The following is an 18,163-nucleotide window of genomic DNA, read 5'->3' on the forward strand; positions in this document are numbered from 1 at the left end:
ATATGTACCACATCTTCTTTATCCATTCATCTGTTGCTGGACACTTAGGTTGCTTCCACGTCTCGGCTATTGTAAACAGTGCTGCAATAAACATTGGGGTGCATAGGACTTTTGGGATTGCTGACTTCAAGCTCTTTGGATAAATACCCAGCAGTGGGATGGCTGGATCGTATGGTAGTTCTATTTTTAATTTTTTGAGGAATCTCCATACTGTTTTCCATAGTGGTTGCACCAGTTTGCATTCCCACCCTTTCCGGTATTTCTTTGTGATCATATCTCCCTCTCCCTGCATGCTTCTGTGATTTAATTCTGTCTTCCCTTTCCACTCCCCACCAATCCGACCATTTGGCTCCCCAGTTCTTTTTCTGTGTCTATTCAAGTACACATATCTATACCTTTTTCTCAGTGTTTAGCTCTCTCTCCAATGTCTTTCTCTCTTGGCTTAACTTCCTCCCCCCAATGGTCTATCTCTGCCTCTCTCAATTTCCCTATTCCCTTCCCACCATCCTTCCCTCAGTGCCCTGGGTTCCAGAGAGGCCAAGGTTTGAGCCTCAGCTCTGTCTTCTCTCAAACAGGGCTGAGCCCCACAAGTCCCGTTCCCTTCTCTGGGCCTCAGTGTTCTTATCTGTAAAAGGGAGATGTTCATCCCTCCCTCCCACAGCTCTGGTAGGATGAGATGGTGTTAACTCAAAGCCCAGCCCTGTACATTTGGTCCATGGTTCTAACACTCAATGCACAGTGGTGATTCTGAGTATGCCTTCCCACATCCATCAATCCAAATTACCAATCACAAAACCCTTCCTGAACTGCTCCTCTCTTCCCCAGAAAGGTAATACAAAGTTCCCAGAATCCTTTTGCCAAATGAAGCCCCTGCCCAAGGAAGCAGCCTGGGCCCCATGACCTCCCCCAAGGCCTTACCCACAACGCCCACACGGATATGGGTGCGCACTTCGCCAAGGCGACAATAGTTCCCCAGAACTCTCATGAGGTTTTCAGCTCCAAAGCAGGCTTTGCTTTTCAGCAGTGACTCAGAGGCCTGCTCCACTGACACACTGCGACGACTCTGGAAAATGAGGGGTATAACAGAAGAGGCATCAGGTAGGAGATGTGGTCTGGGCCGATTTCCAACTTTCAGGGAAACTTTCAGGGCCACCTCCTTGTAATCACCGAGATCCCCAACCTGAAGCAGAGGGCTTCTCACACAGGCCCTGAACACCTGCCATTTCCCTGCTCCCTTCAGAGACCCATGAGGCCTGTTTTTCCACTGCCTTTGCATCTCTAGTCTTCTCTGTCCCTGCCTTTGCTTGGACACAGGTGTCTCTTGCCTCCCTCAGCAGGGGCAGGATGGCATCCTGGCCTCTCAACAGGTGAGGTTTGAGTTCCAGCTCTGCCTCTCACAGGCATGTGCCCAACAAATCCTGCTTCCCTTCTCTGGGCCTTGGTGCCCTCATCTGCACAATGGGGACATCTGCCCTCCCTGCCTGTGGCAGGAAGAGAGAGATGCCTGGCCCACATACAGCCTACCTTCCCTTGATTCCTCACACAGAACAAGCCCATTCCAGCCTCCATCTCCTTACTCCTAATGCCACCTCCTCTACTCAGAATGCTCTTCCTCCTCTTCCTCCTTCCTTACTTACCCACCACAGCACTGCAAAATAGGAATTAACCTAAATATCCATCAATAAGAAACAAGTTAAGGAGATACATCCTTAAAGTAGAATACAAATGAAAGAAAGCTGTTAGAAAAGGATGCTTACCACATTTTTGCCATCAAAAAGACCAAAAAATTATAAATGAGAAACAGTGGTCGCCTCTTATCCATGGTTTCAGTTACACACAGTTAACCATGGTCCAAAAAGATTAAATGGAAAATTCCAGAAATAAACAATTCACAAGTTTTAAACTGCACGCCATTCTGAGTATCATGATGAAATCTCATGAGTCCTGCTCAATCCCATCTGGGTGTGAATCATCCCTTTGTCCAGCATGTCCACTCTGTACACACCACCCGCCCAATAGTCACTTAGCAGTCATCTCGGTTATCAGACTGACTGTCACAATATCACAGTGCTTGTGTTCGAGTAACCTCTATTTTACTTAATAATGGCCCCAAAGTGCAAGAGTAATGATGCTGGCAATTCAGAAAGGCCAAAGAGAAGCCGTAAAGAGCTTCCTTTAGGTGAAAAGGTGAAACTTCTTGACTTAATAAGGAAACAAAAAAATTGTACACTGAGGTTGCTAAGATGTATGGTAACTTTTATTACAGAATATTGTTATAATTGTTCTATTTTATAATTATCGTGGGTAATCTCTTACTGTGCCTAATTTATAAATTAAACTTTATCTTAAGTACGCATGTATAGGGAAAAACATAGTATATATAGGGTTTGGTACTATCTGTGATTTCAAGCCTCCACCGGGGGTCTTGGAATGTATCCCCCGTGGATAAGCAGGGACTACTGTATGTTTCTCCCAGATGAGCAAAGATTAAAATCTTTAATGATATCAAATGTTGGCAAGAGTGTAGGGAAATAGGCCATCTCACACATTCATCTACCCCACTGGTGGGAAGATAAATTGGTACAGCCACTGGGGACGGGGGTGGGCGACAATTTATCAATGTTTAGGAAAATGTAAAACGTGTAAAGCCTAGCCACTCCACCTCTCAGTATCCAACCTACACAAACACTTGCCCACCTGCCAAGACATGTGCAAGGGTGTGTTGAAGTACTGACTATAATGATAAAAAAATTGAAAACTCGGCCAGCCCCAGTGGCCTAGTGGTTAAGTTCGACACATTCCACTTCAGCAGCCCAGGTTCAGCTCCCAGGTGCAGACCTACACCACTCAGCTGTCAGTGGCCATGCAATAGTGGTAGCTCACATACAGGAGTAAACAGAAGTAGTAATGAATAAATATATGTAAAAGGGTTTGACCATAGTTTTAATTGAAGAAATATAAATTAAAACAAGAAATCTTTAAAAAAATTGAAAACTAATTTTTATTTAGCATCAAAAAGGTAGATCTCTATAGAAAGATCTCCAAGGAAAATAAAAAGGAAGTCACAGGATGAAATATACGATACCCCTAAACACTATTTTCTCTTTATATATACATCCACACATATATAAAGCACAGAAAAACATCTGGAAGGATACACACCAAACTGACAATGGTGGTTACCAATGAGTATGGATAAAGGAGATTGGAATTAGGGGTACTGGTGAATGAGTATTTAAGCTTTATCTGTAATTGTTTTCATTTTTTCTACTTTATTTTTTATACCTGGTACAAGATGGAAAAAATGTCCCCCATCACCCAGTTTCTCTCCCTAGAAGCAACCAATGTTTCTGTATACTTGAATATTTTACAATAAAAATGTATTTCTGTATTAACGATATAATTAGAAAGTAGTGCAATTTGTTTTAAAGAGAAAAACAAATGGAGGTATATATTTTTAAAATTTAACAAATAGTTAACCATATTTTCCAAATTTTCTATAGACAGTACGCATTACTCTTACATCTGGGAAAAAAAAATGCTTCCTGAAGAGTAATAATATAGGAAGAAGAAAAATGAAACTAATATTAAGAAGTCATCCAGTAAAGCAAAAAGCTCAAAGTTGAAGGCCCAGTTCAATTACCAAAGGGCTGGAGGCCCAGGGCCAACTCACAAGCCCCCAACCCTGGCCCCAGGCTACCATCAAAGAGGCTAGATGCCCCTGGCCCCAGCTTACCAGGTTTTTGACCTGATGCTGGGTGCTGGCCTTGAAAGCCACAGCTGGCAGCTCATTCCGAAGGTAATCCAGCCACTTTTCCACAACCTCCTTGGGGACCAGGTCTGGGGAAAATAGGAACAGATAGGACTGGTAAGGAGAACAGTACCTCAATGGCTCACTCCAAAGACACAGCCACCCACACCCAAGGCTAGGCCTTGGTCTCCTCCCAACAGATACCACTCCCTGTCCAGTCCCCAGGTTAGAGTGAGAAAGGACAGTATAGTCTAGGGGACAGTTGGTACTCTCTGAAGGGACTTCTGTTCCCTCATGGAAAATGGGCAAACTAGCTGTTTAGTCCCAGATGCCTTCCTTCCAAGACAGGGAGACCAGGGTGCCAGAGGCCTCTAATAGATTGTTTTCCATCCCCTCTCTGGATCATTCTAGGCTGGGCCAAATGTCAAGAATAGCTCTGACAAGAATGGCTACCATTTGTGAAGTAGTGACCATGTACGTACCAAGCACTTTATCATTAATTTTCACAACAACCCTGTGAGGTTGGTACAATGATAGCCCATTTTACAGCTAGAGAAACAGAAGCTCTCAGGTGACATGACTTGTCCAAGATCCCAAAGAAAACAGACAGCACAACTGAGATGAGACCAGAACCTGAGTGACTCCTGAGCCCACGTGCTCTTCTGCCCTAGTCTTTGGGTTCCAGCTTGGGGAAGACAGAAATTCTCCAGGGTAGGCCAGTCACAGATAAGGCTCAAAATGTCAAGAACAGAGGGCTAAAAGGTAGACAGGCTTGGACTCCATTCCAAACTTCTGCTACACTCTGTGTGTTCGTGTGTGTGTGTGTGTCTTTACACAAAAGTGACTTCACCTCTCAGATTTCTTGCTTTAAAAACTGGAACAAGAATTCCTACCTTGCACAACTGTTATGAATACCACTGAGTTGCTGGGTCTTGGGGTCTGGTCCCAGCTAGTTTTTCAAGAAGGCCTGGCCCCTGCCCTGCCTAACCCAATCCTGCCCAACACCCACCAATCTTGTTCAAGACCAGGACCAGCTTCTTGTTGCCTTCTGCCCGCAGGACAGCCTCCTCCATTTGGAAGCAACGGCAGCCTAGCGGGTCCCTGGCATCCAGGACTTCCAGAATCACATCAGAGTATTCCACCACCTGCAGGGCAGAGGATGGGTGATGAAGGCAGGGAAAGGATTGAGTAGCAATGACACAGGCCCATGAAAGAAAACGTCTCCATCTCAATCAGGAAAAACAGAAATGGAGAGAAGATGGAACTGGATTGGTGTCCTCCTCAAAGGGCCTTAAAAAATGGGTCCCCATACCTTACGGAACTCCTTGTAATAAGCCTTCCTTGTGCTCTCATCATCCAGCTGAGGAAACATATTTAATTCCTGCAAAACCTCTTCCTAAAGGAAAAAAAAAGAGAATGGTCCAGGGGAGGAAAGAGAGAGTGAGAGCCAGGGTTTTAGAAACCATGGGAGGCTGGGGGAGCCTTACGAGTCCCAGCCCAAGTAAGAATAGCTTTGACCAGCCAACAAAGCCAGGAACTAGAAGAAGAATGGATAGACCCACATGGTGCGTGTATCTGCCTCTGTGTAAGTAAGTGTGTGTTTGAGCACCAGCTAGAGGCCTTAGAGTGCACATGGGTGTGTAAGGGAGGAATGTGAGAGGGAGGTGTAAGTGAGAAAGACGATTTACGGGGGGACATGGGATGGGGGAGGCAAAATACATACTTTTTGTTAGAAAAGGGACTGTGAGTTCGAAAGTGCATATTCTGTGAGATGAGAATATATGCCAAAAGAGGCAGTAAGAAGTCCCAGAAGGAAGATGACATCCCCCCAACATATACTCCTCTTAACCCTCCCTTCATACTCTCACTCCCTCTCTCCCCCGTCCTCTAGTCCTATGTCTCCCCGCCCCCATTCCCAACCCCAAGTCTTTGGGTTCCAGCTTTGGAGAGAGGACCTATCCAGGGTTGTCCAGTCGCAGATAAGGCTCAAAATGACCCTGTACCTCCTTCTCATCCTTCCTCCCTCCCTCTATCCTCATTGTTTCCCATCCTCTCTGTACTGATTCCCTATTTCCCCTCCAACGACCTCACACTCTTCCTCTTTCCCTTTTACAGAGCAATGGCAAAAGATGCTTTTAAGCAAACTCACACCAGTCCTACCCAGGGGCAAAGGCTGCTCTCTTACCTTGCGCTCAAATTCCTCTTGGCGTCGCAGGACATCCTGACAATAGCTCTCAATGGTCCTGCGTCTGTGTCTCTCTTGCTCCCGGGCAGCTTGCCGCTTCTCCCTCATCTCCCCAACCTAACAAGTGAACACACACCAGTACTGTAGCTGACTAGATCTTCAGCCTAAGGGAGGGCTGGAAGACCAAGAATAACAGGGAATGGGTGACAGGGAGGAAACAAGGTGACATGGCAGAGGTGGGAGGAGCAGGGATACAGGGAGAGCAGATATGACAGCAGGAGATAAGGGGTTTGAGACAAAGAAAAAGACAGACAGATGAAGGAAGGGAAAGTGTGGCAGAGAACAATAAAAAGAGGGTATGTGAAGCTGAGAGAGAATGTGTTCTAGACAGAGGGAACCAGTGAAGACTAGAGGGGGAAAGAGGACAAGGATCTTCCAATATTTAAAGAGCAGGAAGAGGAAGGAGCAGCAAGAGAGACTGGAAAACAGGAAGGAGGACATCCAGGAGAGTGAGATGATAAGAAAGTCAAAGTGAGAGTGTTTCAAGGGAAAGCGAGAGTATTTCAAGGAAAGCACGGTCTCAAATACTGAGAACTTGGATAGGATTAAGTAAGATAAGGAAGAAAACTCTCCATGAGTGTGATGTCAGAGAACACACTGGTGAGGCTGGCAGGGGTCATTTCCATGAAGCAGTGGGAACATAGGCTGGACAGCAACGATGTCCAGCAAGGTGAGGGGCAGATGAGTAAATGGAGACGCTAAATCAAGTATCAAAGAGACTACCCTCTCTCCCCCTTCCACAAACAGCCTCAAGAACCCTAACAGTTCTGGCCTTTGCCCTTCCATTCACCACTTCTGCGGACCTAGAAGTCGAACTAGGCCTTCTCTCTCCCCCAAGGTAAAGGGCTTACCCTCTTCTTCTTTAATTCAGTGTCCCAATTGGCACGATCATTGGAGTGAACAAACTGGGGAGCAGAGGCCACTCTAGAGGCTGCTTTCTTCCCATTCTGCTTTGCAGGCTGGTCACCACACAAGAGGAAAAAATCAAACAGAGCTAATGAACCCATGGAAATCACCCCTCTCAAGGGGTTAAAGCTGCTCAGAAGTATAGTTATGGGGGAATGAGAGGAGTAAGCAAAAAGAAAGGCTCTGTCCCTGGAGGTCTGCCCATATGGCTTGAGAGAGACCCTCCCTCCTCTAGCCAGGCAGGTACTGACTGAAGAACCCCAGGAAACGGGGCATGGGGAAGAGCAACTAGGAAGGTTTCCCAAGTAAAGGCCAAGGAAAAAGCTAAGTAGCTCCCAAAGTGTGGTCCTTGGACTAGCAGCAGCAGCATCGCCTGGGAACTTGTTATAAAATACAAATTATCAGATGCCACGGCAGACCTACTGAATCAGAAACTCAGGATGGGGCACAACAATCTGTGTTTTAACCGGCCCTCCAGGTGATTCTGGAGGGCCAAAGTTTGAGAACTTTAACCATGCTAAAATCTGAGAACCACAGCTCTGGACCAAGTCTTACTTGTCCACACCTTTCCCAGCACGACCAGGAGATCTAGGAGCGAGGGATAAAGATTATGTTTTGGCCTCCCTCCTCTCCATGAGCAATAGGGACTTGGGAATCAGGCAGACTTAAGTCCCAGGTGTGCCACCTTGAACCTAGGAACTTTATCAGAGACGCCCAGAGTCTCCTAAAAAATGGGATGATGACAATACCTACCTAGGTATATCAAGCACAAAGCAGCAATGGCTTACGGTGGAAACTTAATAAATGCTACTGATTCTCTACTACGGCCACCCAGGAGGGAAGGAAAGCCAGATCTACTGATTCCAATGTAGTGCTCTGTCTAGAGTCATCCAACATCTATCTACTGGGTTTTATGGGCCTCTTCTAGGGCAAGCAACCTGTTCCTGACATCACCTCCAACAATGGGTATACCTTACCTGATGGTGGGACCAACTTACCTTCTTGCAGCCTTTGGAACCTTTACTTGGCTTTTTATTCTCTACAAAAAAAAGAAAGAGCCATCATCCTCCTACCCAATATTTGTTGACACCTTAATGGAGGCCAGGCCACACTGGGAACCTAAGGAAACTTCAGACACCATGTCTATCTAGGCCCAGTACAAGACAGATACAGTAACGGTAGCAACAGTGTCAGAGGAAATACTGGATATAAGGTTTGGGGCATTATTTCAATGCAAACTGAAACAATTCTTGGAATCCTGTGACGAGAGTGACCTGAATGTGCACTTGAGACTCCTTTCTCTCCCCCAACTTCTGACTGGGGCAACTCAGTAATTTCAGCACCAGGCTGAGATGGGGGCGCTGGCAGTATGGGAAGGTGATCTGAGGAGTCCGAGCTGGCTAAGCCAAGGTAGATGCCCTCAGCACATGGGGAGAGAACTGCCCCTTCCTGCCAACCCTGCTCAGGCCATTGCCTCCAAAGGAACTTGCTCTGTACAGCTAAAGTGCAGCCTCCCTTGGATCCAAGGAAGAGAGAGCTCACCTTCTCCAATCACGCCTTAATGAAGCCCAGAAACTTAAGAGGCCTCTCCCCGCTTCAATGAGAAGTCCCATCTGCTACCCCTTCACAGCTGGCCTCTTGGGGAAGAATGGTTGCCCTTAATTCTCACCATCTGCAAGTGGGGCTAAAGGAATTCCTGGGGGGGGAGGGGTTCTGGCAGGTCAGGATATATACAAACAAATATAAGAGCAGCTTGAGGTTACCAAACAGAGAACAGGCTCCCCAACCACATTAGGTGGTTCACACTGAAGCAGAGTTAATGTAGGAATCGGAGAATTTAAATACTACTACAAATTCTTAAGGAGATTCAAGAAGATACTTCAAAGGAACTATGTGAGAAAAAGATTCCCAAAACTTGATAATGAATAAAAATTCAATAGATGTAGTGAAAAACATAACAGACATCACTAACAACCAAATTAAAAGTTGGAAGATCAAGGGAAGAGAATGCTTAAAACAGAACAAAAATCCAAAGAAATGAAAACTATTGAGTAAAAATAGAAAATGGAGAATGGATCCAGGAGAGCAAATACCTAAATAATAGGAGTTCCTGAAAGAGAAAAAGTTACAAATGGAGAAGCTATTATTTTTTTAAATAATAAGCAAAAGTTCCTTAAGTTGAAAACAAGCTTGAGGTTTCAGATTAGAAAGGCTCATGGAGCATCAAGATTAACAAAAAAGACATATCCTGATGAAATTTCTGAACTCTAAGGATAAAGAGAAAAATCTTATAAACTTCTAAACAGAAGGAGTTTCCAACAAAGGCAAGAGAAGTAGATAGCCTTCTCAAATCTACAATCCTGAACAATTAAGACAGAAGAATAACCATTACGAAGTTCTTTTTTTTTTTTTTTTTTTTGAGGAAGACTAGCCCTGAGCTAACTACTGCCAGTCCTCCTCTTTGCTGAAGAAGCCTGGCCCTGAGCTAACATCATGCCCATCTTCCTCTACTTTATACGTGGGACGCCTACCACAGCATGGCGTGCCAAGCGGTGCCATGTCTGCACCTGGGATCTGAACCAGTGAACCCTGGGCCGCCGAGAAGCGGAACATGAGAACTTAACCGATGCGCCAGCGGGCCGGCCCCATTACGAAGTTCTGAGACAAGGGACTGTGTTCCAAAACTAAATTCCTGTACCTGACCAATAGATCACTCTTACATGAAGATAAAGGACAGACATTTTCAGATGTGCAAAGATTACCACCTGTGTTCCCTTTCTGGTAAAACTACTTGAGGAAGTATACCAGCAAAAGTAAAAATTAAATCAGAAGATCTCGAGCTAAAGGAAACAAATAATGGTGAGCAGGAAAACTATTAAAACTTACCATTAAATCTAAAAAGAAAATGCTAGTAATCTGGCTAAGAACTATAATACATATTAAGAAAGGATTTTTAAAATCCAGGAAGCATATCATAGTGAAATAGCTCAGAACTAAAATACCAAATTATTTCAACAAAATTCAGGAATCAAGCAATAGGGGTTGGAAAAGGAAAAGCATGAAAGCATGCTAAAGATCTCACTTTGGAAGGGTAGGACAAAAATATTATTTAACTTTGGTAAAGTGATAGAGAAATTCAAGTTTAATCATGTTTGATATAAATAGGAATACAATTACCAACATAACTTTAATTACTGGAAGATTTTTTTAAAAACTTGATCAATTTTTAAAAAGTAAATAAATAAGGGAATAAGAGGAAACAAAAAATATAAAATAAAATAGCTGAAAGTAGACCAAACACATTAGTTACCAAAATGAATGTGAATGGGTTGAATTTCCCTGTTAACAACAACAATAACAGAAAACAAACCCCCAAGTCTCCTTTTCTTCCAAAGAATTCATGTTGCAATGAAAAGAATGTGAGGTTTGGAATGAACCAGGTTTGGCCATTTTACTCAACAATTTCCATCTGCCTAACTTCTGGAAACTGAGGGCCTACACTAGATACAAGCACACAATGAAAGAAAATACCTCATTTAGAGAGGGGAAAAAACATCTGCTTCAGAGGGGAGAAGGAAGGGGAAGGAGAGAAGGGGAGGAGGGCAAGGGTACACTCATCACTCACAGCACTGCAGCACCCAGGAGCCTCTGCTAATCTGTTTTTCAACATTTTCAGAGAGAAAACTGCTACCATTTGTAAGCCAGCCAGACCTAGATCCCCATTCTGGCTCTCAATAGCTACCTAGCGATATGACCTTGAAGAATTTTCTTAAATCTCTCTGAGCCTCAATGTCTCCATCCACCAACAACATCTAGGTCAAACTCACCAACTCTCACATCACTACTACTCCAAGGCAGATCTCTCCATTCACCCATCATCTCCCATAGTCTTGCCTCACGTCCCTGTACACCCAGCCTGACACTGACTCCACTCTCCAATCTCCCTCTGCTCCTGCTTCAAACTTCCCACTACGCCCTCTGAAACTCCCACTTGGGAGATCAGCACTCCTTTAATTCTTCCATCTCTCTTTGGGAACAATTCCCCAACCCCCTGCCTTAGTGGACACTCAGTTCTTCCCTGAGAACTCTGCTTCCCCTGCAGGCCTCTGGAAAGGTGGTGGTTGTTTCTCTGGCACATGAGCAATTTGGGGCCAGTAGGTAGAGGAGGTGACCTCCAGATTCACCATTGCCAAACTAAGACTATTTCTCCCTCTTGTTAAAAAAGAAAAAAAAATCCTATTCTTTTTGAGGCCAATGCTATGCCTGTCACCTGAGTCACTTTTCCTCATTCATTGAAGCCCCTGGTTCATAGCTTTACTTTCGATCCAAATACTGCCACCATCCACCTGGGTAACTGGTGATCACGGGGCCCCTTCCAACACTTGGGTTTCGTACTTCCTCAACATCCTCACTTCCAGGGATCCCCACTCCATGCAGCCACCTGCCCCACCCATTGGTATGGTGATACCTATGATCATCATCTGTAACTGCTTGGACTTGAGAAAGCAGTCTCAAACACCCCTCTCAACCATCTTCAAGCTCACTTGTTCAACCTCCCAGTTCAAGCTGCTTTGTTCGACTATCAACAAGCTCATTTGTTCAAGTCTTCTAGAGACTTCCAAAAACACTGGAACCTCCACTTGGTTCCTTATTCATCAGCCAGCCCCCTTCCCTCCCTGTGCAACTTACATTCCACAGTCTGTCAGTACAACAGATTATATACGTGTGCCACCAATCACGGATGGTTGTAAATCTTTTAAGCGATAAAACACTCTCTTTTTTAATAACCATTCAAAAATTACAACAGTTGAGGCCGTATTTGAGCACTCTTTGTAGGGGTCCTCAATAACCTTCCCAGATTTAATCATTATCATTACCATTTGGGTCCAAGGCATCTTTAGCTGAGAGCACAGGGAGTTGTACCATGCAGCACCTCCCCCATCTTCCGCTGCAATCATCCCAGTTAGTCTTATCATTACTTTAGTTGCAATTTAACAGTGAAAGACTTTGTTTTGTGTGCACATGTAAAGCTTTTCTATTTAATTTAATGTTTACCATTTTCCCCACTAATGTAGATGCGTATGATTGCTCTTTAACAGGTAATACAGTCATGCGGTTCTAAAATACAAAAGGTATATTTTGAGGTCTCCCTCCCACACTTGTCCCTCGCCACTGCAGTGCCCTCACTGCCACAAGAAACCACTCTACTAGTTTATCGTTCATCAGTTTCTCTATGCAAATACAAATATATATTCTTATTTCCCCCCAATCTCTCTTATAGAAGGTAACATACTATAGTCAGCAACTTGTTCTTTTCACTTAACAAATCCTGGAGATCTTTCCATCTAATAGTTTTTCCCCACAATACATTCTTTCCATATAATCTCTCCATTCAATACTGCCTCGTTTTTTTAAACTGCCAGGGTTTTTTCATATGCATATACTCTATTTAACCAGCTAAGTACTGTCTGTTTCATGACTAATTCAATAATTCTATTATCATCTGGTATTTGATGTTCTTAAATAGAGTATAATTAATTTTGTTCATTTTTCTTGTGTTATTTGAAAAAAAATGATGATTTGTTTGCTTTGGTATCAATATAACCAAAGTTGGATTCTTGATGAAAGCTTTTACATTAATATAAAGTAAATGTATTGAATTTTTTGTTTTCACCAAGCCCTACACAGGTAGGGCCACCATTCACACAGAATACAGGTATATCTTGTCTTATAGTGCTTTGCTTTATTACGTTTTGCAGACACTGTATTTCTTACAAATTGAGGGTTTTCAGCAAACCTGCATCAAGCAAGTCTATTGGTGCCTTTCTTCCAACAGCATTTGGTCACTTCTTGTCTCTGAGTCACATTTTGGTAATTCTCACAATATTTCAAAGTTGTTCATTATTATATATTTGTTATGTGATCAGCGACCTTTGATGTTACTATTGTAATTATTTGGGGGCACCACAAACTGTGCCCATATAAATAAATGTGTGTGTTCTGACAGCTCCACCAACTGGCCATTTCCCCACCTCTTTCCATCTCCTCAGGCCTCCCTATTCCGAGACACAACAATATTGAAATAAGGCTAATTAATAACTCTACAATGGTCTCTAAGCGTTCAAGTGAAAGGAAGAGTTGCATGTCTCTCAGTTTAAATCAAAAGCTAGAAATAATTAGGCTTAGTGGGGAAGGCATGTTGAAAGCCAAGACAGGCCGAAAGCTCGACCTCTTGCACCAAACAACTAGCCAAGTTGTGAATGCAAAGTAAAAGTTCTTGAAGGAAATTAAAAGTGCTACACCAGTGAACACACAAATCATAAGAAAGCAAAACATATTGCTGATACAGAGAAAGTTCTAGTTGTCTGGACAGAAGATCAAACATGCTACAAAATTCCCTTAAGCCAAAGCCTAATCCAGACCAAGGCCCTAACTCTTCAATTCTAGGAAGGCTGAGAGAGGAGAGGAAGCTGCAGAAGAGTTTGAAGCTAGAAGAGGTTGGTTCACGAGGTTTAAGGAAAGAAGCCATCTCTATAACATCAAAGCGCAAGGTGAAGCAGTGAGTGCTGATGGAGAAGCTGCAGCAAGTTATCCAGAAGATCTAGCTAAGATAATTTATGAAGGTGGATACACTAAACAACAGATTTTCCATGTAGATGAAACAGCCTCATATTGGAAGAAGATGCCAGCTAGGACTTTCATAGCTAGAGAGAAGTCAATGCTGCCTTCAAAGCTTCAAAGGATAGGCTGACTCTCTTGCTAGGGGCTAGTGCAGCTGGTGACTTTAAGTTGAAACAAAAGCTCATTTACCATTCTGAAAATTCTAGGACCCATAAGAATTATGCTAAATCGACCCTGCCTATGCTCTACAAATAGAACAAAGCCTGGATGACAGCCTATCTGTCTACAATATGGTTTACTAAATATTTTAAGCCTACTATTGAGACCTACTGCTCAGAAAAAGATTCCTTTCAAAATATTACTGCTCATTGACAATATACCAGGTTACCCAAGAGCTCTGATGGAGATGTACAACGAGATTAATGTTGTTTTCATCCCTGCTAACATAATATCCATTCTACAGCCCGTGGACCAAGGAATAGTTTCAACTTTCAAGTACTATTATTTAAGAAATACATTTTGTAAGGCTACAGCTGCCATAGATAGTGATTCCTCCGCTGGATCTCAGCAGAGTACATTGAAAAACTTTTGGAAAGGACTCACCATTCTAGATGCCATTAAGAACATTGTGCTTCATGGGAAGAGATAAAAATATCAACATTAACAGGAGTTTGGAAGAAATAGATTCCAACCCTCATGGATGACTTTGAGGGATTCAAGACTTCAGTGGGGGACGTAGCTGCTGATGTGGTAGAAATAGCAACAGAACTAGAATTAGAAGTGGAGCATGAAGATGTGACCGAATTGCTGCAATTTCATGATATAACTTCAATGGATGAGGATTTGCTTCTTACGGACTAGCAAAGAAAGTGGTTTCCTGAGAAGGAATCTACTCCTAGTGAAGATTGTGGAAATGACAACAAAGATTCAGAATATTACATAAACTTAGTTGATGAAGCAGCGGCAGGGTTTGAGAGGACTGACTCCAATTTTGAAAGAAGTTCTACTGTGGGTAAAATGCTATCAAATAGCATCACATGTTACAAGAAATCTTTCGTGAAAGAATGAGTCAATTAATGTGGCAAACTTCACTGTTGTCTTATTTTAAGAAATTACCACAGCCACCCCAACCTTTAGCAACCATCACCCTGATCAGTCAGCAGCCATCTACCTCGAGGCAAGACCGTCCACCAGCAAAAAGATTATAACTCACTGAAGGCTCAGATGATGGTTAGCATTTTGTATTTTTTAATTATGGTACACACACTGTTTTTTAGACATAATGGTATTGAACATTTAATAGACTACAGTATAGTGTAAAGATAATTTTTATATGCACGGGGAAACCAAAAAATTCATGTGACTTGCTTTATTGCGATATTTGCTTTAATGCAGTAGTCTGGAACCAAACCCACAATATCTCCTAGGATGTCTGCATGGGGCCACTGGGTTGCACTAATCTCATCTAATCTACCCAGCATGCTATCCAAATGTTATCATTTTCTACGTGGAATATGGCAGGATAAAGGTGGGAAGCACAGACCCGGACCTGCCCTAATGCCCTTGACTTCCTTCTTATACAGGAGAGTCTGTGTACCACATGTGTCTTCTCCCTCTAGGCTGTAAGCATCGTGGTGGGAGGAGAGGGAATTGAGTTAGCACTACTAATTGAGACATTCTAGTGCCTGGCACACACTAAGTACCAAATAGCTATGCTGGGTCAGGCTGGACCCCTGGGACACAAAGATGAACCAGATGTGGGTAAGAAGTTAACAGTGTAGTGAAGGAGACAGACCCGATCATACAACGTCAACAGCCCCAGTTCCTGCGGGTACACAGATGAGTGGAAACCAAGAGAGGAGGTTAACAGGGAGCAATTCCCAGAGGAAGTGATGCATAGGTTGAAATCTGACAAACAAGCAAGAGCTATCCAGTTGAAGAATGAGGGGGAAGGGAGGGAAGAAAGAAGGGATGGAAGAAAGGGCAGAAAGAACAGAAATTTGACCATCCTGTCTGTTTTACAGTTAAGAAAAATCCAAAGCTCAAGAGAAGTCAGACAATAATTTAGTGGCGGGACAATGTACACATCCTCTGAGGGGCCAAATTCCACAGAGAAATGAAGAGACTGAACTTTTAAGCCAATACTTATAGAGTGCTTATTATGTGCTGGACACTGTTCTAAGTATTATACCTATTTTAATTCATTAAATCCTCACAACAATGCTATTAGGTAGATACTACTATTATCCCTGTTTTGTAGATAAGGAGACTGAAGCTAAGTTACCGCCTCCCAGGCCACACAACTAGTAAGTAGAAAAGCTGAGATACAAACTCAGTCTGGCTCCAGAGTCCATGCTCTTAATCACTGGTATAAATTACCATACCAACTTACAGGTATAACTTATAAAGAAAAATGTTAGGGCATGTTAGGATTACAGGCTGTGTGATATGGTATTTGCTGCTATTCACCTCAGACCAAGTCACTTAACCTTGCTGAGCCTGTTTCCTCATCTGTAAAATGGGAATGGGGGATAAGGGGAGCATTACTTCACAAGGAAGATGGGAAGACAATACATATGTAAAAGACAGACTGAATGATCTAGTATATACTGGCCAATTTTTAAAAGTTGCTGTGAAATACTACGAATATTCATTAAAGCTTAGGACTGAGAAGGGGTGGCAAAAGAAACTCACTGTGTCTAAGTTTCATCATGATGACCAGCTTGAAAGCAGGTAGGTTCAAATCTGCAGGCTTTCTTCCTGTTGGAATGAGAGAAGAACCAATTTGAAGACAGAGCAGGGAACCACAATGTCACAAGCTCTCTCTGAGCTCTCAAAGGCAAAATAAGGGGGCTGGCCCCATGGCTTATGTTTACACGCTCTACTTCATTGACCCAGGGTTCACCAGTTCAGATCCTGGGTGAGGACCTACACACCGCTCATCAGGCCATGCTGTGGTGGCATCCTACATAGAAGAACTAGAATGACCTACAACTTGGATATACAACTATGTACTGCAGCTTTGGGGAGGAAAAAAAAAGAGGAAGACTGGAAACAGATGTTACCTGAGGGCCAATCTTCCTCACCAAAAAAAAAAAGCACACACACAAAAAAGGCAAAATAAAATGTTAAAGAACTTGGTAAGGAAGCCCTAACAATTAGAGGAACTGGGAGAAGGGGCTATACTGGAGCTGGAGCCCAGTATGGCTGAGTCTATACAAGGAAGGCAACATCACACTACCCAAAGGAAGGCTAGGTCTAAACCTCTCTCACTGGGTGGAGTCAGTGCCTCAATGCATTAGATGAAGTCCATGGTCCTCAATCCTCCACCCTGTAGCATTATATGCTAGGTAAGGAACTAGCACTAAACTTCTCTACACTGAGGGAAGTGGGGTATGCAAGGACCATCTATTTTACATAAGGTGTTAACAGTACCTCTTTTCCCAAGTAGGGGGTTCTGTGTCTTATCTACCCTGGAAGTGGGAAGGCAGATCCCAAGAGTCTACCCTGGGGAGAAGGGACCACAGAACAGGAATGTTTATCTGTGTGTCTATGTGGACTGAAGTCAGTGCAAAATCTTGGGGAAAATGGGGAAAATCTGTGCCTGCATGTGTGGTTGGTGTCTGTTCCTTAGCAATTGGGGGGTGGGGTAGGATGCCTTCTGTTGCTCTACTCTGGGGTGCAGAGGAACTGGGGGAACTGGCACAGTGGCCACGTGCATCTCCGCCACATGGGAGAGAAGCACAGGTCTGTACATCTCTAAGTTGTGCAGAGAAGGGTCCTGGGTCTCTTCACCAGGGTTGGGGGGGGGGGGATAGGCCTGTCTCCACTACAAGGTATCATTAGTGCCACACTAACAAAGGGGGGAATCATACATGTTTGCATGAGGGGGGGCCTGCACCTTGCCTGGAGCCCCTTCCATGGGATGGGGATGATCTGTTTATCTTTTGTATGGGTTGAAGTCGGCAGTGTGCTAACATTGAAGGGAACAGGATCTCTGGTTCTCTGATGGGAGGGGCAGCAATACACCTACAAATTCAACAGATCGGCCCTTACACTTGTGGGTGGAGGGGCGTCCTGTGTTTTTACCCTGGGTGGAGAGAAAGAGATCTGAGCTCCTTTACCTTGGGTAAGTGGGGAGCCCATATGCACGTACTGTGGGGTGGTCAATGATGTCAATGCCTCTGCGGGGAGGGAAGCTTCATCTCTCTGCATCCTTGAGGTCTCTCCTTTGCTACATTTGGTGATTCTAAATCCTTGGGGGAGGCGGGAGGGATGGTCTGCCTCAAAAGGAGAACAAATCTGAGCCCCTCTACCCCGGGAGCCCCACGAAAGGCAGATCCGACAGTCTCTTCATGGATTAAGGTCTGCTGCTGTGTGCCACAGGGCATTTGGGTAATTTGTAAAAAATTTACAAATTCAGTAAACCAGCGCCTCCTTACGGGGGGAGGAGGTTTAGGTCTGATTTTCCACAATGGGACTCACTCTAGCCTAGGAGGGGGGAAATCTGTGCGGTTCTCGGTGGGCTGAGGCTCGCGCCTCCAACCACTTCAAGGAGGGGTGATCTACCATCTCTGCGGGAGCGGGGGCGGGGCTTCCGTCAATTAGTTACACCGGGGCAAGACATGGTGGTCTCTAGG

The 18,163-nt window shown here is 43.9% G+C and overlaps 1 protein-coding gene across 6 annotated transcripts in view; it reads right to left on the bottom strand.

Annotated features, from left to right (window-relative positions):
• Nucleotides 1-18,163, bottom strand: part of GNL3L (G protein nucleolar 3 like) — a 32,933-nt gene that overhangs the window by 13,143 nt on the left and 1,627 nt on the right. For 4 of the 6 annotated variants that reach the window (XR_011536105.1, XR_011536106.1, XM_070605454.1 and 1 more), the window contains exons 2-9: nucleotides 16,218-16,283; nucleotides 7,901-7,941; nucleotides 6,848-6,955; nucleotides 5,937-6,053; nucleotides 5,064-5,147; nucleotides 4,761-4,896; nucleotides 3,737-3,840; nucleotides 919-1,063 (exon numbers count right to left, since the gene is read on the bottom strand). Coding sequence is in view for 4 of the 6 variants with exons in the window: in XM_070605454.1 (XP_070461555.1) it covers nucleotides 919-1,063; nucleotides 3,737-3,840; nucleotides 4,761-4,896; nucleotides 5,064-5,147; nucleotides 5,937-6,053; nucleotides 6,848-6,955; nucleotides 7,901-7,941; nucleotides 16,218-16,236 (754 nt within the window). In the remaining 2 variants the exon portion in view is untranslated. The remainder of the gene's footprint in view (nucleotides 1-918; nucleotides 1,064-3,736; nucleotides 3,841-4,760; nucleotides 4,897-5,063; nucleotides 5,148-5,936; nucleotides 6,054-6,847; nucleotides 6,956-7,900; nucleotides 7,942-16,217; nucleotides 16,284-18,163) is intronic. The other 2 variants (XM_070605456.1, XM_070605457.1) reach the window with 1 other exon arrangement.

The sequence above is a fragment of the Equus przewalskii genome, chromosome X, assembly GCF_037783145.1.
Source record: "Equus przewalskii isolate Varuska chromosome X, EquPr2, whole genome shotgun sequence".
Classification (NCBI taxonomy): domain Eukaryota; kingdom Metazoa; phylum Chordata; class Mammalia; order Perissodactyla; family Equidae; genus Equus; species Equus przewalskii.